The 23,459-nt window shown below is 40.4% G+C and overlaps 1 protein-coding gene across 1 annotated transcript in view; it reads right to left on the minus strand.

Annotated features, from left to right (window-relative positions):
• Positions 1–457: 457 nt before the first annotated feature.
• TG (thyroglobulin) overlaps positions 458–23,459 on the minus strand; it is a 160,686-nt gene continuing 137,684 nt past the window's right edge. The window contains exons 45-48 of the mRNA XM_074897572.1: positions 19,662–19,766; positions 6,497–6,637; positions 5,538–5,728; positions 458–743 (exon numbers count right to left, since the gene is read on the minus strand). Coding sequence (XP_074753673.1) covers positions 628–743; positions 5,538–5,728; positions 6,497–6,637; positions 19,662–19,766 — 553 coding nt within the window. The 3' untranslated portion in view covers positions 458–627. The remainder of the gene's footprint in view (positions 744–5,537; positions 5,729–6,496; positions 6,638–19,661; positions 19,767–23,459) is intronic.

The following is a 23,459-nucleotide window of genomic DNA, read 5'->3' on the forward strand; positions in this document are numbered from 1 at the left end:
ATCTCTGCTGTGTGTTGTATTTTACCCAAACGGTCTTATACATATTTTCACAGGTGATCATGAGCTGAATATAGCATGTGCATGTGCCTGAGTTCATGTGGACACACTCAGTGCATACTCTTGATTCCTTTCTTGTGTTGTTCTTCCTGGATCTAACCCCTTCCCATTTTGAAGCTTTTTAATTTTCTCCAGAATTCCAAACTGGGCTCCCATTCCTATCAGTAGCTTGTGATAGGATGAGTAATAGAAAAGAACAAGTCAGATACAACATCTAGCAAATGTGAGCCTCATCATCTGAGGGGCTTCTCAGAGTTTCAATGTACATCCTTTTCTGGCTGGTGGTATTTGCGTAGTTGCAAGAAATATAGTCCAGGTACGTTTGTTTAGGTTTTGCAGTTTTTATTGATACTTCATTTTTCAAATTACAGTTTCTTTTGACCTAAAATAATAGCTGTAAGGCTCATTTTGTGCCGTATTCAACAATTTTCTCGACAAGCTACTTTCTTGAAAGGTCTACTTTACTTATTCAGAAAGTTAACTAAAGGAAGCAACTTGTTCATCTGGTGTGACACAGATGCATGGATGTAGAATTGCGTGACAAACCCATCCGATAGCACTGACTTTCTGTCATCTGCTGTAAGCCACCTTGTCTCCCAGTGGCTGGCTCTCCCGGGATGTAAATCCTTCAGTAGGAGCTTCACTAGGGCTGTTTTCTGCAGATGGCTCTCCATTACTTGCACTTCCTGAAATGACAATACAATTAAGATTAAAATAAATGTCCTATGTTTGATGCAGCAAGCTAGAACGTATACACTTTGTCAATGACACTTAAGACCCTTTTTATGGAGCTATAAATGTTCAGGAAACTATTTTTCTCAGTTTGCAGCCCATTTGCAAAATGCTTTGGGGTAATGTCAGATCACCTAATGGTAATTAAGTATCATGCTTCCAGCATGTTTTAAATAACTGCCACTGGAGTGCATAATAATTCACACTCCACTTGTGCAAGACGTACTCTCTGTTTTGTATTATCTCCTGATATTTACCTATCAGGAAGAAAGTGTGGGGAACATTATTATTTTGTCTGTCTGGAATACATAAAGCCCAAGAACCCACCTGTAATAGATCTCTTGTTCCCTATTCTTTACCTTCCATAATTTTAGTCATCCACCCTTTCAGTAGTTGCAGTTTCCTCAGCACCAAACTGTGCCAAGAGAGTGGACTGATGGTGTTTATTGAATGCATCCTAGCCAGAGTGCTCTCACTGCTGCACAGATGTCCCTCATACTAAAGGAATCTGTTTTCTAGTGGAGATTTGCAAAAAAAAGGTGTGAATAGAACACATAAAAGATGAATGCTGACCACAACATATCTCCTGATTTGGTCTTGATTCAAGTCTGAACTATGAACACTGTTCCTTTATTTGGACTCTCGTGTGGCTACACGTGGTGTGTTAGAGCTAATGGAGATGGCTTTTGCTTTGCTAGCGATTGATTTCTCTACAGGTGGGGTCCAGTTTTACTGATGGACACATAAAGTATGCCTAAATGTCTACATTTTGACACGTGAGTTAGGCAGACAAGATTTCACTTTGGAGACAGTAAAGGTATCTGCTTCTCAGGTGCAACACTGCTTACAAAGGCACTTATTTCAGGAGGACTGTCTCTGTTTGGATACCAGTTAGATGAGTAAGAGATGTAGAACAGATCCAAGTCTACCTGTTTGGGACGCAATGAGAGGCCCCCTATAAAGGGACTCATTGTAAGGCAGTGCAGCCCACCACACTATGCAAGGGGAATTTTAGCATTCAGACATACTGTCGGAATATACATAAACATTCTGGAGCTTCTGAATTTCCAGTTGTTAACACAGTCCCTGGAAAAAGCCATCCACAGCTTTTTTCCGCAATGGCCACTCTTCTTGTTTCTCGTTTTGATGTTTCCCATGGAAACCATCATGATTCAGAATATAAAGCATGTCTTTGAAATGCAACCACAGGAACTCCATTTACTAAATCCAAATCTTTTCAAGCACCCTCACTTCTGTAATTCCCAGGGCAAACTGCCCCCCACCCCCCCCCCAAATGGCAACTTTATAAACTGGTTTCAAACTAAATTTCAACAGATTTATAGATCATCTGCAATGAAACAGATTCAAACTTTTCTACATAATTTGTAAAGGTACTGCCATTAAATATCATGAAGAATCGTTGCATTTATGACATGACTTTTGTTAAATTATCTTCAATTATAACATACATTTCAATTATACGCCAGGAACAAATTATACATTCCATCATTAAATATTGCAGTCTGATCACAGAATGAAACACCTACTTCAACTTGGACAATATTTTTACTAAATGGAAAGAAAATTACAGGTAACAGTGAAGCTGGATATATACACAACAGCTTCTAGATCCAGCAGTGAATAACCTATAAGACATGTAACTTCAGCTGTACAAGAGACTGTAAATGAGAGGCTTTATTCCAGAAACTGCAATTTATGAGTTTAGGAGTAACTCAGTTTTCTGTTGGACTGGGACCTAGGGTCTAAGATGAGCATTGAGCTCTTAGTTATCCCTAATTTGACATTTCTATGCCAAGACATTTCACATGGCAGTAAACACAGGACCAAGAAAAAAATTGGAAAAGCCAGCTGCAGTTAGATTTTATGATCACTGGCTTCTTTGCCAGTTCTCCATTTTACTGAAAATTGTTGATTTTTTTTCTTACAGATCACAGATGAAATATGAAGTTGGAAGGGTATTGATTTGAAAAGGAAGAAGTGAGGTAGACAAAACAGGATTCATCACAATTGGTTGAGATTGCATCAGAATAGACCTCCAACAGCTTTGCACTTGGATGTGGAAACTGGATTGTTTCATTAGCAATGCCTCTTGCTGACACACTTGTAAACTCCATCTACTTGGCATGAAACCACAAATTGCAACCACAATAAATGAGACCAGCAGTCAGAATATACAGTGTACAATGTACAATCCAAAAACACTACCACAAAGATTTATAATTATTGTAAGGCAGGAAGCTGATCCTTTTTTCCACTAAATAATTGTTAGACTGGATGTCTCAATAGCTGACAGACAGATAGTTCCCCCTCAGGATGAAGTGCAATGTGCCTCATCCAGAAACGGTTTGCAGCATTTCTCTCTGAAATCTAGCATCCAGCATCATGCCAGGATCCCATATGACAGCCTGGCAGCACTCCAGGAACAGGGTCAAGAACAGTCAGGTAACAACCGAGGTGCAATGCTTCAGCTCTGAAGGGAGGTACAGCAAGCTACCTCTGGTGGAAAGGGGCATACCAACCAAGCAGCAACATGATGATTAAGGACTTAAAAATAATTTCAGTTCTCTTGACTGAACATGTTCTACAGTCTCAAGTGATGGATTGTACTGATGGACTGACACTGCTTTGGCATGAATTTCAGCACAACATCCTCTCAAAAAGAAATTTTGAGGGTGTTCAGTCATCAGCAGCTGAAGTTCATACAGTCCTTCTAGCTGAACTGATGAACATTAAGAAATTATTTCACAAGGAGATGGGCTCAGTTTGTTATCAAGAGGCCCACAGCACAAGTTTCTGTAAGTTACCATCCCATGCTGAGGGCTGGAGAAGAAATGGGTTTGATGTGATGTCTATTTAAGTAGAAGTCGCATGAAAAGCTTCAGTATTCCAGGGTGAGATAAGATTAAAGATGACTATCGAAGCAAGGTGACAAGCCAATGTTGCTATGCAATGGAATTTAGTAGAAGACAAGTGTGTGGCTGCATTACCATGGTGCTGAGACCAAGCAAATACTGGCTTGAAGAGCAGGCAGGGTGTACTCACTTCTGCTTGAAGAATAACATGTTGACATGTACTTTTTAAACCTTCTCCCTGACAATCTATACTCCATAAATCTCACACTGTGTGGCTTGTTTTCAAAACTTTGACTCATCTTTGTGAACTCTTTCAGTATGTGTTTTTCTCTCCCTTTCTCAGTTTTTATGTTTAACATTCAAGTATTTGGTTTTGGCCATTGATGAGGGCAGGATATTGAGCTAGGCAGACTATTGGACTGGCCCATACACGAATGTTGTTGTGTTCTTATGCCAGTTTGGATGGGTTTAAACATTCTCCATCTCAAAAACAATCTGTCCTAGTAGATATTTTCCCACTTTTTTTGGGATTTTCTGTAAATGCTGGGAATAGCCTCTGTCCGTGGTGCTCAGTCAAAAGTTCTGCCAGAGCTGTGACTTCAACTCAAGTCTGGCATTACACAGATGCTGTGAGCTGAAGTTCCAATAGATCTAGAAGCCCAGAACTGTTTAAACATCAGAGTCAAGCTTTGCAAATTAGGAATATCTTGACCATCAGTAAGCCATCGGAGAGACCAAAATATCCCCTCTGAGCTTGAAAGACATTGAGAGAAAGGCATTCATCAGGAAACTGATGAAAAGGCCTACAGCAAAATCTTGAGTACACTTTTGAAGAAAGACCATGAATAATGATTCAGGCTGTCTCTTGAACAAGAGCATTGATGCTTTGCGTTTGTATCAGAAACACCAACTTAATGGTTCTGAGATATTATAGTTCAGTGTCACTCAGACATCAGCCTCAGTCCATCTGAGGTGGTCTGTCAGGCATAGATAGCCTGGGTAGCTTGGTGTCTTGGAGAGTACATTTTGTTCCCAGAAGTGCAAAGCAGAAAGAGCCTGGATTGTGTTCATTCTGAAGATGAATCCTTAGGACATAAAAAACACTTGTATGCTTGCAGGCCTCCAAGAATAATTCAAAACCTCTCTGTCTGCCAAACAGGGATGGTTTTATTTGTTTTTCTTGGGGCTATCCAAATTTATTTACAAGATACACAGACATGAAGGGGGGTTGATTTACTGGAATAAATTGAGTGTCCAGGACAGAGCAGCAGACTGAAATCTCAGCAGAGTTGGTCTTACTGGCCAAAGCAGTAAGAAAAAATTGAAGGAATCTCACAGCTGCATGGAAATTTATGGAGACAAAGAAGAAATACAAGGGGCATATACAAGAGGCATATACAAGGGACATAATGAGCACAGCTATAAAAACGAAATTTATCTAGTATGAAGTCAAAGCATGCAGGATCCATGATGAAATACATATAAAGCCTCAGTTAAAACTTTACAGTGGGTAGAAGTTACTGTGCTCCTAAGTTATATGAATCTTAACATTCTTACGTTAGGTGCTTCCAGTAGACAAAAGATCCCATATACCTAGTCTTCCAGTTTAGCCAAAGTCTGTATTATAACTGCAAATAGACAGCAAACTATTAGAAAATATAGCTTCATTGTATAGTCTATCATCACTGCAGGAAGATTTCTCTAGCTCTAATTCCAGGACAATTAATCTTTATTACATACTATCTGCTATATACCCTGGACAATGCAAGATATTTATGAGAAGTATTTTTCCACACTGATGTAAGAGGACTGCAGTCAGAGGAAAACATTAAACAGCGAATTAAGGGTTTTTTAATGACAGAAAACACTGCTCACCTGTGGATTCTTTCAGTCTTCTGATATAATCAGACCAAAAGGAACAGTCTGCTTTTTTCAATCCTTTAAGAGTCGGCAAGGACACAGTGAACTCCTTATAGTTATCGCCATCACCATTTGGCAGATACATAGGCCAGGGAGGCATCATCCCTGACATTCTTCTCGAGAAACTATGAGGGTAGTTTGGATTTCTAAGGGAATGGGAGAAATTATAATTAGAAAACAATGACATGAACAGTAAGATGCAGAAGGAGATCATTTAGATCAAGGAAATGTGTATCCAGTCCCTCTGACCATTGGGGTTCAAATCCAGTCCAGACTGGTGAATCATTCACGGTGTCTCACCGGACAGTAACTTGTTAGTCTGGTTTACTTCCTAAGGGACAGGTCCACAGAAACTGTATAGACACACGTTTATGAACACCCTCAACAGCTCTTGGTCCCAAAGCAACCCAAGGTACTCTAAAAAGCATATAAAGTCACAGTTCCCACACTAGCTTTCCAGAGATATTCCTCATTCTCGAGCATGGTCACAGCACCCTAAAGCTGATTGCTATTCAGAGTAGTTGGTAGAGTACTGTGCCTCCATGTGCTTTCCCCTTTACTCTGGGAATAAAGGAACTCTTAGCCAAGACACTTCAGAATTGGGGTCCTAGAAATAAGCTCTGGAAACAACACCAAGGACTCTATAGCCCCCATATATTTAAGTAGAATTTTGCAGCTGCTCCATGGAAATAAAATTTCTACTTCTTCTAGCTAAGCGTCATACTACAAATCTTTGATAGCTGCTTGACAACTTGGCCATGACTTTCTAACAGTGTTGACCACAGCCACTCCTGTAGATTAGAAACTGCTAGAGGAAATGGAGGCTACCTGAGTGAGGGCAGGATCTGGACTACATTCCCTCTACTCCTTGCCCTCTCCCCAGTCATAGCAATTCTTAAATGTTACATACTTACCCAGAGTTTACAAAATTGGAGATGTACTGCATAATTTGCAAGGAAAGGCTCTTTTCTTCCAGAGTAAATTGTTCTTCATACTGTGGGTAGAATGGCAGTCCAAATGCATACTGAACATCCGGCAAGAGCTCCTGACCTGAACTAAAAAAATGTTTATATAAAGATAATTAAAACCATCATTTATTTATTTGGGGGAGAAAGGGAGCTAATTTAATTCAGAGAATAAAGCCAAGTTTTAAATAATTAATGTCCATTAGTTAGAGTGTGGTGAGCTGTGGGGCTTCTTCAAATCAGAACACAAAAGAAGAGCAAGGAATAACAAGGAGAATTTGACATTAAGTTAATGTAGGGTCTTTAACATTTGTTACAAGAGGAAATTGTGAAAGACATTGGGGCACATTTTCTAAATTAGCTACGCATATAAGAGAAAGTGATAGAGGGAGAAAGTCACTTGGCTATTCCTTAAATGCTTCAAGTTTTGTACAGATTTTCACTAAAATTAAATTCAGAAAGTGGAAACAAGTGGTGACATAGAATCTGGCAGACATGATGGAAGGTTAATTATGGTTTATTTCACAGACTCGGAATAAAATCCTGGCCCTTCTTAACAGAAATTGGAGGGTTTCCATTTACTTCACTGGGGCCAGGATTCTGCCCCAAATCTTTGGATAAGGAAAGATGTAATTGGAGATGTTTATGAAGATTTCAGTTAGACACAGTTTTAATCTAATTTCTCTGCTGGCTGGGTGGTTTTGGTTCATACAGTCTGTTCTCCCCAGGTTTTATATGGCAGTCAAATCAAAATAGCTTGAGATAATCACCTAGATCAGATTTAAGAAAGAACAATTGCTGGTTAGTTCCATGTAATAATTAACACATATAAGAAGGAATATTTCAACAGTTCAGAGGCAAGACTGGCCAGGCAAGACAACAACACTTGTAGGACCTAGTAGCAAAGGTTACACAACTCAACCTCTTCAAGTCCTGCAGAAAAACAGTGGCCAACTTCTACTAATAAAATTATAACTGAACTATGCTCAGCACATAGCTTTGAACCACAGCTCAGAAGGAGACATTTTTGGTATGATCCAATTGTGTTTTCTGTATCCAATACTTAGACAAAGATCTTACTGACTTGGTTAAATGCTGCATGAAGGCAGACAGCATCAGGGGACCTGGGAGAAGGAACAGATGTCTGTGAGGCAGGAATAAACAAATCCCAGATCCACTCAGCAAGATTTCATCTGCAGTGGCTGCAGAGGTTGTTGTCAAAAGGTGGCATGACTGAAACTATTTTATCTTTGGACATGAAATGCAGCAGCATTGATAGGACCCTGATATTGCCTCTGATGGAACAAGGCTTGTATTTCAAACCATAATGGGCAGGTGGAGTGAAAGCCAGATGACTCCTTTACATTTTATGAGTGGTGGCACCAAAGCCTCTATTTTGAAAAACAAACACACAGCTCTCTAAATGAAATACATCTTTGGTTGTATTTTCCTTAGTCTTATCATAATACCTCAGTAATACTTTGCATCTGGAAAGTGAATTATTCACAGATTATTCACCAAAAAAATGTAGAACTGAAACAAGATTAAAGCATATTTTTCTTCCCCAAATGTTTATAGAAGGATTAAGCGAGATCATAGTTTAATAATTTTGCTTTAAAAATAATTTGCTTGGCCCAGTGTATTACAGCAATGTTTAGTGTCACTATTGCAGTAAAGGTACTACATACTTAAAGGAACTATTTTCTTTTCAATAGAATCACTTTCAAATAGAATAGAGGACATTAAATTAGTTAAGATGCAAAAAAGGGACAAATGTACCCATTTAGGGAGGGCATAACAGAGGTGGATTTAGCTCTAAATCTAAAATGAGTGAGCTGGGACTGAGGCTTTCCCCCCAAATGAGGCTGTTTTCTCAGCACTCATGTTTCTAGAGGTGACATCTGTTAAGGTCACAGCCCAGCAAACTCCTAAACAGAGAACTTATTTGGATTTAAATTATTTGTACAACTGTAAGGGGTTTGATATAGTGACATAAAGTGGTACAAAACTACAAATTCATGGGATGCTTTCAATACTTCTAGTTGATGGTACCGCACCCTGGCCAGTGATAACAGTAGTAAGAGGACAGGAAAGAAAACATAAGGTTAAGAGGGGAGTAAGGCAGATATATACATGCACAGAACAGCAGTGAAGACAACTGTGAAACATCTAGATGGCAGCTAGATAGAAGATATCAGGGAAACTTTTCTGTCTCCTCCCTCAAACTCTGATCATCATCCATTCCTGACAGAGGGGAGTGCAAAATGGCCAGAAACACCCAAACAAGGATGTTGGAGTCTTGTAGGAGCTCTGAACCTACTCAAGGCAGCACCAGGTAGACACTGTTTTCACTGGAAGAAAAGCAGAGTGGAGTGACGGGTAGGAATGTATAGCTTTGCTGTTATACACTGTTAGCTCTGCAGGGAGGTTTTTATTTGCTGAGCTGCTCCAAACTGCACTCCCGATTCCTCAGGGTGCCATATAGGTGACTCAACGGCATCAACTCTAAACAGGGGGATGCAGAGCCCAGCAGCTGGTGGACTTCAGAGGACAGTTGGATAAAAGGGGGACTGCAGAGACAATAACAAAAGGGATTTTAAAAGTGTTTTTAAGGAAAACAAACTAACAGCAACTAACTTCCCCTACAGAAGCCCCTTTTCAAGGAACAGATCTGTTATTTTGATAACAGTGGTGAAAGCAGTTATGTGTAAGGATGAAATGTTGGCTTCAGTGACTTCACAAGACTACTACTTCATGCAAAGGTATCGCTTCAGATCTTCTGTGTATACTTTTTCTTTTTAAGATGCCAACATTTTTAGAAACAGATTTAGAGCTCTTCTTACATGACAGTATGACAGACTGGTAAATTGAGCCATAGGGAAGCTAGGAGCCAGGCTCTACCACTTTGTTCACACTGAAGTGAGCTCCCCTTGGAGAATTATTACTTCACTTCTGAAGGAGGCACTACCGGAGTTCAGTTATTCAGTTTACAGAAAAAACAGGTGGTAAAATCAGAAGCTTTGTGAAATCCATAGCCAACAATTTAACAGCAGATCCTGAAATATCACTTGCTTTAAATTTTCATTATACAGTGCCAACCCATTTAATTAAGAAGGTATTGGTTCTGAGTAAATTTTCCTTAAGCCTGAGATGGAGTTTCCATTTAAATGTTTCCAAGTAAGAAAGAAAGAAAGGGATTTCTTAGCCCATTGCTGTCTGTGGCAACTTTTGCATACAAAGAAAGCTTCAACAGTGAAGAGTAAAAGATGAGAAGATCAGAATTTAGAACAAAGATACCCAGGTTACAGTTGATTTTGTTCAAACCCTTGTTCCAAATCAAACACAGCATAGATGTAAATCCCGATTTCCAACAGTTAAAGTGAATATCTTAACCACAGTCTTTTGGAACAGTACAAAAAACACAGACCCAAACAACAACAACAACAAACCCCAACTCAGAAATCCTCAAAATTTTTGTTTGTAAAATGGAATTGTCATTAATGGCTATCCATAACCATGACAGTCAGAACAGAAGAATATGATCTGGCAGATCACCAAGCTATTCTACATTAGGACTGAATGCACAACTTAGAGATCGGGCTGCAGAGACCTCACACGGTGGTACATTGTAAATTAGGACATATATCTCATTATGAACTTTGTCCTTGTTCTCGACCTGGTTAAATATTTTGGATAATTATACTGGGAAATCATTTTGATGATTAATGGCTGAGTGTAGGCTAACACTTCCCTTTTTTTTCTTTCATTTAAAAATATTTTTTATTATCCTAATGTAATGATTTCAACCAATCTCAAAGCCTTTTGATTTGCAACTACTATTCTTAGTTGCCTTAATGTATTTTTTGGTTCTTTTTTAAAACTTCACACACAGATAGAAGCCAATGTAAACTGACTCAAAATTCATATGTCATCCTATGCCATACCAAAATACAAAACTTCCCGCTGTTATCCAGTTATTTGAATTTTAAAATAACAAGATAAACACTACTCTAGCTAAAGTTCAGCCACAGTTACCAGTAAATTACTCGGGATGAAAAAGCAGGTTGAAGAAGAATCAGTTTGTCATTAGTGAATATAGCAAAGGGTTATTTATTTATCAATCTTTTTAGCTGTATTTACCAATAATGATAGATATTATAGTCCTCATAAATCACAGATAATTATTAAGAGAATACTTTTCTAATATACATGGTCTAGAACAAGAAACTACATGTGGCCATGAGTTTCCTTTTCTTTTTGTGCTTTAAAACTTTTTACTGATAACTAGGCAAGAACCTGATACCATATCTTAAATAGTATGTGGGAGGAATTTAATATTTTCACTCCAAAATTCATTCATCATACGAAGAATTAATACTCATTTTTACACAGTATTTTCTGCTCAATATACTGCCTGTTTTATGAGAAAAGCACTAACTTTTTCACAAGGGATACAGTTTTGGCATTCTGGGGTTTTGTTGTTTTTTTTAAATGAATTATAATTTTTGAACAAATATAGCCTAGCAGCCATATTTCTCAGGCCCAGGCCTGAAAACCTTGTATTGAGTTTGCATGGCAAGGTTTTTGTAGTGGGGGAGCGCTGCAGGGGTGGCTTCTGTGATCAGCTGCCAGAAGCTTCCCCCATGTCCGACAGAGCCAACACCAGGCGGCTCCAAGACAGACCCGCTGCTGGCCAAGGCTGAGCCCATCAGAGGTGGTGGTAGCACCTCTGGGATAACATATTTGAGAAGGGGAAAAAGCTGCTGCACAACAGCAGCCAGAGGAGAGAAAACTGAGAATATGTGAGAGAAATAACTCTGCAGACCCCAAGGTCAGTGAGGAAGGGGGGCAAGAGGTGCTCCAGGCACCAGAGCAGAGGCTCCCCTGCAGCCCGTGGTGCAGCCCGTGGTGAAGCAGCTGTGCCCTGCACCCATGGAGCTCCATGGGGGAGCAGAGACCCACCCGCAGCCCATAGAGGACACCGAAGGAGGCTGTGACCCCGTGGGAAGCCCACGCTGGAGCAGGCTCCTGGCAGGACCTGTGGCCCCGTGGAGAGAGGAGCCCACGCTGGAGCAGGTTTGCTGGCAGGACTTGTGACCCCGTGGGGGACCCACGCTGAAGCAGTTCATGGAGAACTGCAGCCTGTGGAAAGGACTCATCTTGGAGAAGTTTGTGGAGGACTGTCTCCTGTGGGATGGACTCCGCACTGGAGCATCAGAAGAGTGCGAGGAGTCCTCCCCCTGAGGAGGAAGGAGTGGCAGAAACAATGAGTGGTGAACTGACCACAACCCCCCTTCTCCTGTGCCACTGCAGGGGAGGAGGTAGAGAAATTGAGAGTGAAGTTGAGCCCAGGAAGAAGGCAGGGGTGAGGTGGAGGATTTAGTTTTGTTTTCTCATTATCCTACTCTGATTTAATTGCTAATACATTAAACCAATTTCCCCAAGTCAAGTCTAATTTGACCACACACTGGAGAAGAGTCTGAGGAGTTCTCCCCCTGGAGAGGGACAACAGGTGATGAACTGGCCACAACCCCCATTCCTAATCCCCCTGGCCACTGGCAGGGAGGAGGCAGAGCAATTGGGACTGAAGCTGATCCTGGTAAGGGGGAAGGTGTTCAAAGATTTATTTTTTAATTTCTCATTATCCTACTCTGATTTGATTGGTAATAAATTAAAATAATTTTTCCCCAAGTCAAGTCTGTTTTAACTGTGATGGTAATTGGTGAGTGATCTCTCCCTGTCCTTATCCTGAGTCACAAGACTTTAGTTCTATTTTCTCTCCTCTGTCCAGCTGAGGAGGTGAATGACAGAGTGGCTTTGGTGGGCACCTGGCATTCAGCCAGGGTCAACCCACCACATCCTCAAATGACCTTCAGTCTCCCTCAGCTTTGACTAGAAATGTTGGCCAAAATTCCATTACCCTCTGCTATATGAACTGAGACTACAGAGCCCAGTAAGCTAGGCCTGACAAAAACCTAAGCGAATAACTTCAGAGGCTTACGTTCGCAGTCCCATCATGCTGGGGACAGTAATATCAGTAGTCATTAATGATCTACTGGGTAACTCCTTCCTTCTTCAATTTCTGCACAAATCTTTCACTTCAGCTAGAGCTTTGCAATCCAGCCTCTTCAGGAGATGAAATATGGAAATCTGTTTGTTTTGTTTCAGCAACAATGACTGTCTGAGAAATGTAGAAGAAATAGCGTACTTAAACTCATGTTAGTCACTAAACTTAGCAGATATTGGTGATCTGCCACAGATGCGTGAGATAACAAAACCATTAATCCTTTAAATGTGAACTCTTATGAGCCTGTTTATCATAACAATTCTGTGGAAGGGTTCATGCTGGAGATAGGATCATGGGTTTGAGTTCCTTGCCTCATATTCAAGACCCCGTTCAGTATCCCTTTGGCAAGGATAAGCCTATCACTAGGAACTAGGAAAACAAAACAAAACACCTATCCACTGTCACTTGACTTTAGCCAGAATAGGTCATTTACATGTTGATTGGATTTAACAGCATAGATGAAACCCAGACTCATAGAGTTGGTTAAAAATCTCCTGCTGGCTTGAGTTGTGATAGGATTCCATAAAAACCATGTTGCTGGAGAAGAGGATATGATTTATATATAAAATTATACTGCCTGCACGATCTTGTCATCCCATTCTGTGTTTCTTTTCAATAAATGAATTTAAAATTTATTTTTGCACGCAATGTTGGAAGTACTAGATGTGGTTGTTTGCACATGTCTACATTGTCTTCATATTAATACCAGCAGCTTTGAAGAGTGGGATCAAGTACCCTAAGTTGTTAACAGGCACAGCGTCATGTGAGAGGAGCAGCTGACCAACACTGCACTTTGCCTGGACTGAAACATTCATTTTGATGATAAGCAAAAATAATTTTAAAAAAATATATATAACCACACATGTTAGAAAAGGAAATGCTACATGATTGCAGAGAATAAAAATAATCAAAGGATAACTGGATATTTATAGAAATTTAGTGAGCCAATGTAAGGCCTGGTGTGACCTCTGCAGTTCTAGGGATGCAGTTGGCTCATTCTGCCTCCACATTACAAAGTCCTGCCAGACAAATGGGGGAAAGCATGTGAAAAACAGACGAACATTTTTATTTCTTTCTTCTTTTCAGGAAAATCAGGACATATGGAAAAAGCTTAACTCCTACAGGATTAAACTGCCAAGTTTATCCACCTTTGTACCAAAAAAGCCTTATAGATACATGTGACTCGCAAAAGTATCCTGGAGTTTGCTGTGTCTTTTCCACTTGGATTACTCCCAATACACTCAATGTTCTACTTTGCATTATAGCTGTGCCAAGTGAAGAAAATAAAACTAAAGTAGCAGATAATAAATTCAAGAACCTAACAGCTAACATTAATTGAAAAAAAATCATAGATCTTACTGCTGGGAGAAAACACTTTTATCATCTTGTCAGAACTCCTAAGTAACACAGATTACAGAATTTTGTCAGGGAATTAATGTATTAAAAACCTAGCAATAGGCATGTTGACACTTGAGTGTGCCTTTGGGGGACAGAAATTCATACATTTGTTCAGTATGCCCACTCCTGAGCTGAATAAATGGATGAATTTCCTTAAAAAGATTATGTATCCATCCAAAGACCCCAGAGCACCACAGAAGGTCTCTCTGGATATATGGACTTTGTGTTTATCTTCTAGATTACATTTTGTGGGAACAGCGTGTCCCAGTGCAGCACATGCAGTTCCAAAAATTGCTTTGTACTTTTCTGAGTCTTTTAGCTGAATTTTGGTTCACGTAAAGATGATTTCTGCATTTTCTGATCTTAGTAATTTGCCTTTGCATATTTACGGCTAATTTCCAAGATCTGAAAAATCTGCTGAATGATAAAGGCCCCTAAACCACTCAGTGGGAAGAAAAAACATATTGTCTAGACCTCAAGCCTTTAGCAACACAGAAACTGTCTAAAGATTTGAGAATGGTGTGATGTGGTTGAAACAGTGGGAGAGTGTTTTCATAGCTGCAGCTGACATAATGCAATGGGTAAGGCCAGAGGGATGTGAGGCAATTCCAACAAGAAGAGCAAAACAACAACTTTTAGGAAACTATAGGGAGTACAGCTTTATAGAGATAAATGGCAAGCTGTTGTTGTAGCTACCTAAGGTGACTGCGGTGCCTGCCCAGCTATAGAGGCAATGTGCATCTTGTTGTTGTTACCAATTCACTGGTGCCTTATCTGCCCTCCGTGTTTAGATGAGTTGACTTGAAGCCCAGAGACATAATGTGCTGTCTCAGCAACTATTTCACACTGTGGCCTCCCAACCTGTGGGGTGCTGGTACTCATGGACTAATAGCTACAGTCAGGAGGAGAGCCTCAACTGGACAACAAGTGGTTGACAGATTAAAGGGCAAGGATATGATTATTATGAAATCAAAAGAGTAGAAAAATCTCCTTTAATTAAAGGGATATTAACAACAGCCAGAATTAGCACAGCATTTATCATATATAGAAAATAAAAATACTTCACATATTTGAATGGGTTCATACACAAACTTTTTTGTTCGTTTTTTTTTCAGTCAGTTCTCACCTTCAGTTACAGGAATCATAAAAAGTGTCACCGAAATCCAACCAACTATGTGAGCATTGGCACGGAGCAGTCTTTTAACAACTCACACCAACGTACACAGGAGTAAATATCAGAAGTTAAAGACAGCCCGAACTAAAATTACTCATTAATCTTGGGTGAATCTATCCAGTGCAGAACAGTTAACAAAAACTTTTGTGGCAATTATTATGGTAATGTTAATGACTATAAGATAGAGCTTCATTAAGTCTCAGTTTAGATCCCTTCAATGACAATAATGATGCTTTGCCATCCTGCTTCAGTTGATGATCTGGCCTCCTCGGTGAGCAGAGCGCTGATTTTTATCCCCCATCTTTAAGACAGCACATCTGGCACCACAGTGTGACTTGGAAATTACGTTGGTGTGGCAAGCAGTGCTACTTCATATAATATGTAAAAATCACCCAGAAACCTCTTGAAGGGTTAATGAGGCAAGTCTTTGTGCAGTTAATATTATCAAAGCCTCTCCTATCACATATTTCTTTACTGTAACTAAAGTTATACTCCAGCCCTCCCCACTAATCCTAAGCAATGCTGAGCAGTCACATTCCTCCTGCATCGTTTACAATAAATGTTTACTCCAAGGCCTAAGTGTTCTCAAAAAGAGAGTAAGAAAATGGGATCTGGGTTATGTATATATTTTTACCACAGATCATCAATGCGGCAGTTGGCTATGCATCCAGCTCCTTATTCGAATGGGAACTGAAGACTAAAGCAGACACAGTGTCACGCCAAGCTCAGGAGAATGGTACCACGTGGAAGGAGATATTAGTTTGCTCTCTGCAAGATCCATTCATCTATCTGAAAACTGTCAGTTCATGGGTTTATGTGATTTTCCACATATGTCATAGACATCAGTTTAGAATGGGCTTTTTCGTCCTATATCTATACATGCTTGAATGTGTGTATGTGTATACATTTTAGAAACATCCAGTTGTGAGACTAACTTTTGCTGATTGACTTGTACTGGTAAAAATTCATCCCTGTTTAGTAACTTTTTTAACTACTTTGCATCATTGCGGTTGGGTCTGTATTTACTGGCTAACTTCTCCTTCCCTCTTGTTTATCTTGCTGTGAGTTATTAAGGGACTGCTCCACGTGAAACAAGAGGAAATACCAGTACTTTTTCATCTCTGCATTTTAACTCTCTGTTCTGTAACACATTTTGGGAGACATACATAAAGCAGGAGAGAGGTGACAGAGTAGAAACTGGAGAATGTGTTGCTATACTCTGCCTTATATTAATTAGTGAATGGCCATTTCCCCAGCCAGAATTTTTATCTAAGAGTAAATAGTCTTCCATTGTTGTAGTTATCTGAACACAATATTATTTTAATGTACTCTTTCCATTACCCTTGTGAGGTAGCTAACAGTTATTATAAATAATATATAATTATATTATCATCATCATCTTTATGATACAGTTAACAAACACAAAGAGGGAAGGGTCCATATCCTCTGTAAACTGAGATCTTAGGAAGAATTTAGACACCAAAGACCAAAAAAAAACCTCATTATTTTATCTCTTATGTTACCCCATGGACATAATACTATAGAAGTTTTCATTTTTACAGGTGAAGGTCTGTATCTCAGCAGACACAGATGTGATTCAGTATCAGATGGTCTGAGAAATCATTTTTCTGTCAAATGCCTGCGAGTGATCAGGAATATCCAATGAGGTGTTCCTCCGGCTACAATGCACTGAGGGGAATCTGATTCAGTATGTGTACTCAGGGAATATCCTGTACAGGTCTACAATGTGCAAAACATACTGTCGGTTATTGCATTCACTAACACAAAGAAATGGCTGTAACAGGGTTTTTCTGTTCAGGAATTTAATAGCTAGAGTGTTTGCAGGGTCCCAGATTCAATTCTCACTTCTGCTGAGCAAATTCAAATCCACATATCCTACCTTCCAGCCTAAGCTGTAGGTTACTTGGCAGACTATTTGCTTCTGCTCCTCCTCCTAAAAGGAGTCATCATTTTCAAAGAACTTCAGAACTGTCAGGAATCATTACTCCAGTGGTTAGAAAAGTCCCTTGGGAGTTGGTGACATAGCTGCCAGATCTTTCCCCAAGATTAGTTTATATATTCTACTTGAAGGCTGTTTCATGTATATCATTGGTTTTAATCTGATAGGGCAAACTGCCCATAATATTCCCAAACACTGTGTTTTGTTGGTTTCAGATTACTGATAGTTTCTCTTTTTAGCAGTTAAGGCCACCCTCCTATGTGAAGCTCCTACCCTCAACAGCATCACATCACTGGCACGTGGTGAGGCTGCTGGACAGCCTGCCATGTATGTGTACTATGTGGAAGGGGGAAATGCTGTAGGGAGGGTGAGAGAGAGAGGCCACATGGCCAAACTGGAATTAAAAATAAGGAAAGATTAATTTAGGAATGAATGACAACAATGTTTAAACAAAAACCTCGCAGTATATTCAGCAGAGGACCTAGTGGGGGGTCCCGTGGGAGAAGGAGGGTGTCACTTCATAACAGTCACATCATAGAGTCAAATGAGATCCTTCAGTATACATATGAGCTGAATTCTGCAATTTCTGTTTAAGTGCTTGCCTTTGCAACCTACACAACATTTATTTTAATGGTACTTGAGCATAAATAAAGATAAAAGGAGTAAGAATGTAAACGCAGCATACCAGTTTGGGCCCATTTCACCTTGTAGCTTAGCCTAAGGTATTTGAGCTTCTGCCTCAAGTTCCCACAAGTTTGAGACAACATACTGGCTTTGCTGGTTCTTTTAAAGAGGGTTATGAAAAAGCAGACTAATAAGTTTTCTACTAAAATTTAGAGTAATTAGCTTAGAAGACCACTGACAACATAAATATGATTAAAATGTGTAGTTAAGTGCTACGTAAAGTACTACCGCCCTGGAGAGTGTAAGGAGCGATAAATAACACGAGCACAAGAGAAAGCTTAAATAGGTCTAAATAAAAGAGAAAATTTTCATCAATTCAAAATCACTGCCTCAAAGCCACTGAATCTAAGTTGTGTAAGTACTATTTCATCTACTTTCAAATAAGGTCTTATCATAAATAACTGGGTCACTATCATTCTTCAAAGCAAGAGAAAACTTTCTAGCTAATTTGAGAACATTTCTTTCTGTGTGGCTGGATTTTTGGCATACCACAGCTCGGCCCTGTTTGGAGCCTTGTAAAAGTCACTTATCTGAGCCTATCGGTAGCCAAATGGAGCACTGTGAACATTCCCGCTGGAGCTGCCAGTGAAATAATGGCTCCCCAAGGATTAACTTCTTCTCAGCTAGAAAGAAAGCGAGTCTGTGAGTCTGTGTTACCACAGCATAATGGCCTTCATCTGTAACCTAGATCTTGACTGGTTTCTTTCAAATGCTTTTTCACTACACTATCAGGAAAGGAAAAAGAAGTGTAGTTCACGGGGAGCTTCACAGTATCAAATGGTGCCAGTAAGAACCAGCTGTGCCTCGCTGAGCCCTTTCAGAGAAAGCTGATAAAACAGGAAAGGTCTCAAAAATCTTGGAGAGAGGTATGGGGCAGTACAGGCAGCAGGGGACAAGCACTGTTCCCTCATAAGGAAATGGTTAGAAGATAAGCATCCCTGTGTGCTTTTCTGCCCTAATGTGCAGATCTAGGGGACGGGAGGGGCTACTGTCACTGCCTTAGAGAGTACGGGACCAGGAGCTACCGTGGTGTGTCACATAGCAGCCCAAAGTGCTGACCACTGCCTGCAAGCCTCAGTGTCTCATCCTGACTTCTAGAAGGGGCTGGGTCTAAAATAAAACCAGGGAGATCAGCTTAATAGCCTCTGACTACCAGCGTGTTCTGTGCCAAGTGAAACAGGGCATTTGCATCTCCCAACAGCATTTAGACCTTTCTGTCTAAAACATGATACAGCTTCTCCTTCTGAAAATTTTTAAAGCGAGTTTCTAACAGTAAGTATGACATAGAGCCTGAGTCTGCAAATGCTGGTGTACTTTTCCTCCCATGAGACAGTTGGCTGATCACAAGTCATGGTGATGGAGCAGAAAGGAATAAATCCCAGACCCTGTCCACGCTGAAGGCCAGGCAGTGTATCTGTGGTGCAATTGCATCATCTTCAAAAGGAGGCAGTGTTAAATTGACATTGGGTCCTTAGAAAATGTTACCCCACTTACCTTGAGAGATGACTTAGACCATGTTCTGTTTCTGTGGAAGATTTATCAGACATAGAGTAGAAATCTAAAAGGCTATCTGGAACTGGCAAAGGTAGGTAAGTTGAAAAAGGGAAACTTAATTTAGACATACAACCTGAAGTGCCTCATTTCAGAAACAGCATTCCTATATAGTCAACAGAGAGAAATAATCTATTGGAGTCCAGTCCTTCCTTTATTAATCTGATTTGTTTATCTGAGGTACCTACATCTACCCATTTACTTCACAGGGTCCCTAAACATACAGACCCCATTTTGCAAACCGTAAATCCAAGAAATATAATAAAATACAACTCCTTACCTGCTCTGTGAGGAGCTCTCAGGTACGTGGTACATGAAGACGTTTCCTCTGGAGGCAGCCCAGTGACTGGCCATGTTTATGACGGGACAGATGATAAACTGGTCACTGATAAAAAAGAAGCAGGAAACAGACGCAGTCACATAACAGAAGGAATGAAACCCTCCATCCCTGCAAACCAACAGACCTGTCTCTATTGATAACCTTCTTTAAGTCTTCCAAAACAGCTCATAGCTCTGTCTTCAAGTGCAATGAGGGAAACAACATTCACCCTCTATGAGCACAGTACAGCATAGAATTCACTAAAATTGCTGTTTTATGGAGTGTTGAACAATGGTAATTATACTAAATAAACAAGATCTGACACATAAGGAGTATCCTGGCCAAAAAAACAATCACGTTTTGGTCTAGTTTATGGGGGCTTATGCTTTTAATAGTATAAAGCTCCTTTGTCTGGCACCACTAGGTTGCAATGGCATCTAGTAAAAGGACTGATACATTTCCTGGCTTAAGGATCAAGAATATTGTTTCTGCATTTGGATCTGTGTGGGTTTTTTCGGTAGTTTCCAGAGTTGGAAGAGCCAAGAGACCACTTTTGGAGACATCCTGCTGTGCCTCTGGCAGGGCACATCAATATGGAATATCTGGTGCAGTTATGTGTGGGAGAGAAAAGTTAAACAAGAGTGCAGTGAGATAGTTTGATCAATTTATCACCAGGTATGTTAATAAAAATATATGAGTGAAACAAATATACCCAAACCTTCCTAGCTTCCATTGCCCCAGGAAGTGAGGCTGGAAGGTGAGGTGAGCAGTAGTTTTAAGGAGCACAAGCAGTTGAAGAGAGGCAGGCAGAAAACAGAACACCTTACTGCAAGATATCTCGTTATGATTCTTCAAGGCAATATTATATGGACACATATCACCACTTCTCATGCTACATGTGCCTGAAGACTCAGCACACTCTTTGGGTGTTTATATATCCGTAACTACACGAGCATACACAAATATATCTGCTGCAGAAGTGGGAGGTTTCAATTCTCATTCTATTGAATCTGAAACAGTAGCTGCTCCTTCACACTTGGTAGGTAAGAAAAGAATGACTGACGGTAAGAAAGAACAGTGTCAGAGAAGCATAAAAACATGTTGCTATATTTAACTGGCATGATTATGAAAGGAACTGTTTGGGTAGCTATCTTGGTTCATCAGAGTTTATTTTAAGCCCATCTGTGAGACCACAAGCTATGGGCTGACTGACCACAATACTCTTTGACAGTTATGGTTGACAACACCCATATGAAACAGAAATTACAGTTCTTCACATGCCTGCCAGCATGGGGTTTTAGAGGAGCAGATGGTCTTTGAATACTAAGGAGTCTGTGGAGAGCATTAGCTCTCGAGAAATGCTTCACCACTTAAAACTGATTCTCAGTTGGTGCTATGGGAGGAAAAAGTCAGCTATTCTAGGGAAGTAAAAAAAAATTTAAAAAATAGTAACCACAAAAATAAAAATGGCTGTTTCTTACAGGCATGGAACACCAGAGTTTAAATTAAAAAAAAATAAAAAAATTTTAAAAAAATTCTTTTTGTACTTCCAAAAAATACGAGAGAATTGCAGCTAAGACAATTTTAAAAGTGGAAATAAATTTAAACCACAAAATATGCACAATGTATGTAGTTTAAAACAACCACTTATGTTGCTTTCTCGCACTTTATAAGCCTGTTAAAACTTTAGCAGTTAATTATAACTTCCTGACATAGAACTTGGGTTACACATCTATGCTGGTAGTAAGTTTTTTGTTTTAAAACAAAACCCCAACCAACCACCAAAAAACCAGAACCAAACCCCTTTGTTCTCCACCATGTGAGTGTCATTCTGTAACTGCTGCCTCCTCTCCCTTTCTGCTGTGGCTGGAGTAATTTCCAAAGTGTTTAAAGCAAAGGATTATCATCAGATGTCCTGGTTTCACTACTCATCTTTCTGCTTGCTCGTGGTGACTCTTTAAGCCATTCACTTCCTTCCTTAGCCAAGTCATTTGCCTCTGATCATAAACAAACAGGTAATCCCTATGCCCAGAGGCTGCTGCAGGGTGCTGGCAGGCTGAGAGCCAGAGGAGCTACTTGTGTGTCTCATGCTTGCTGCACACAAGGGGTGTGCTAGCCGTTGTAGCTTTGCAAAAGTCAGTGTTTGCACCATGCTAGCCCTGGGCTGAACAGGGATGATCAAACGTGTCAGCCCTGTGTTATAACAGCTCCTTATGGAGGTATCTCTGGATGGGAAGAACTGTTAAAAGTGCTTCAGTGGCTTATTATGGCTTAAAATCTTACTGATCTGACTAAAGAATTATAGCCCCATGGGTAATGGTGGTGATGGAAACAGACTGAAAATGAGTTCTGGCTTTAATGCCCATGAACCGCAGCACTTCCACGTGGGCTGCATGCAGTGGCCCCGGACGCCACAGTGATGGGTGGCCTGTCCCTGAGACAGGCTACGAGGCAGAGCAAATGCAACATGGTGTGAGACTCCATAAATGGCACAAAGCTCAACCCACAGCCTTCTGGTTTGTTTACTCCATGACCTCAATGTACCAGCACACCTGGACCACCCAGAAACCTTCCCCAAACAGATATAGTCACTGCTGTCTTGGATCAGATATTTCCAAGTAAATATTGTCTCCTGTTCATCCCCTGTTCCCTGAGGCTCCCCTGGAGCAATGCCCTGCACCTCTGATAGAGGACTGGAAGGAACATTTTGTCTCTAAGGGTCTCATGGAGAGGCTTATGATGGGACAGAAAGCTGTAACACTGAGAGTGTGGGTACTGGAATCTTGTAACTATGATGTTGGTTCAGAACAGAGGTGAAACAGCTTGGATGGGCACACTAGGACTCAAACCACCAGCTTATAAAACACACCACCCTCAAAATGTAAAGAGATTTCATAATTTGTTTGTGAAGCAGAGACAGGAATAAGGGAAAGAGTTTTTTGATTCATTTTCTGAAAATCTGTGCACTTATACATTTGCACAGAGGCAGGAAAAAGGAGGTAAGGAGATTTCCCCTCAATTTGCCTCCTTTCAGAAGAATGGGCCTACCCCGCCCCCAGCTCAAGGTTTGTAACTGGCTAAGGAGAACTGGCTGCCCATCAGGGAGAGAGCAAAATTTACAGTCTTCTCTGCAGACCAAACCACCATGTGACCCAAGCTAAAGATATCCACCAGTCTCTATGACCTACCATAGGCTCATAACTGCTGTGGAGTTCTAGTTCAACAAGGCAATGAACTCTTCAAACTGACTTATTCAGAACTGCTGGACCCTGATGCCATACCCAGTTAAGGGTCAAAGCTATACATCTACGCTAGGTGGTGTGACCATGGCCCCCTGCTCATCTTCCACTTCCCAATGGTCTCTGCCTGCAATGTTTCCATGCAAAGTATGGTAGTGTATATACTGGAGGTCAGTTGCTCATGTGTCTGCTGACATTTCATCATAATTATTTCATTCAGAAGAGGTTGGGAGGCACAGTTAGTCTATGGTGTGTCCTGATGGATCAAAGAAAGCAAGACTCAGATATTGTGTGCTCTCCTTTCACCTCCACAAGACGGCTTCCTACAGAAGCATACAGAAACATCCTACCCAATTCTGCTTTCTTTCACAGTGGAAAACCATATACAAAGGGAGAAAAATGCGGACTGGGTGACATGATACAGTCACTGTACACTGGCATAAATAATTACACATGGGTAAAACGTGAATAAGATTAAAAGGATTCTTCTGCCATTGGTAAAATGGAGATTAGAAATGCA

This window comes from Athene noctua, chromosome 2, assembly GCF_965140245.1.
Source record: "Athene noctua chromosome 2, bAthNoc1.hap1.1, whole genome shotgun sequence".
NCBI lineage: Eukaryota > Metazoa > Chordata > Aves > Strigiformes > Strigidae > Athene > Athene noctua.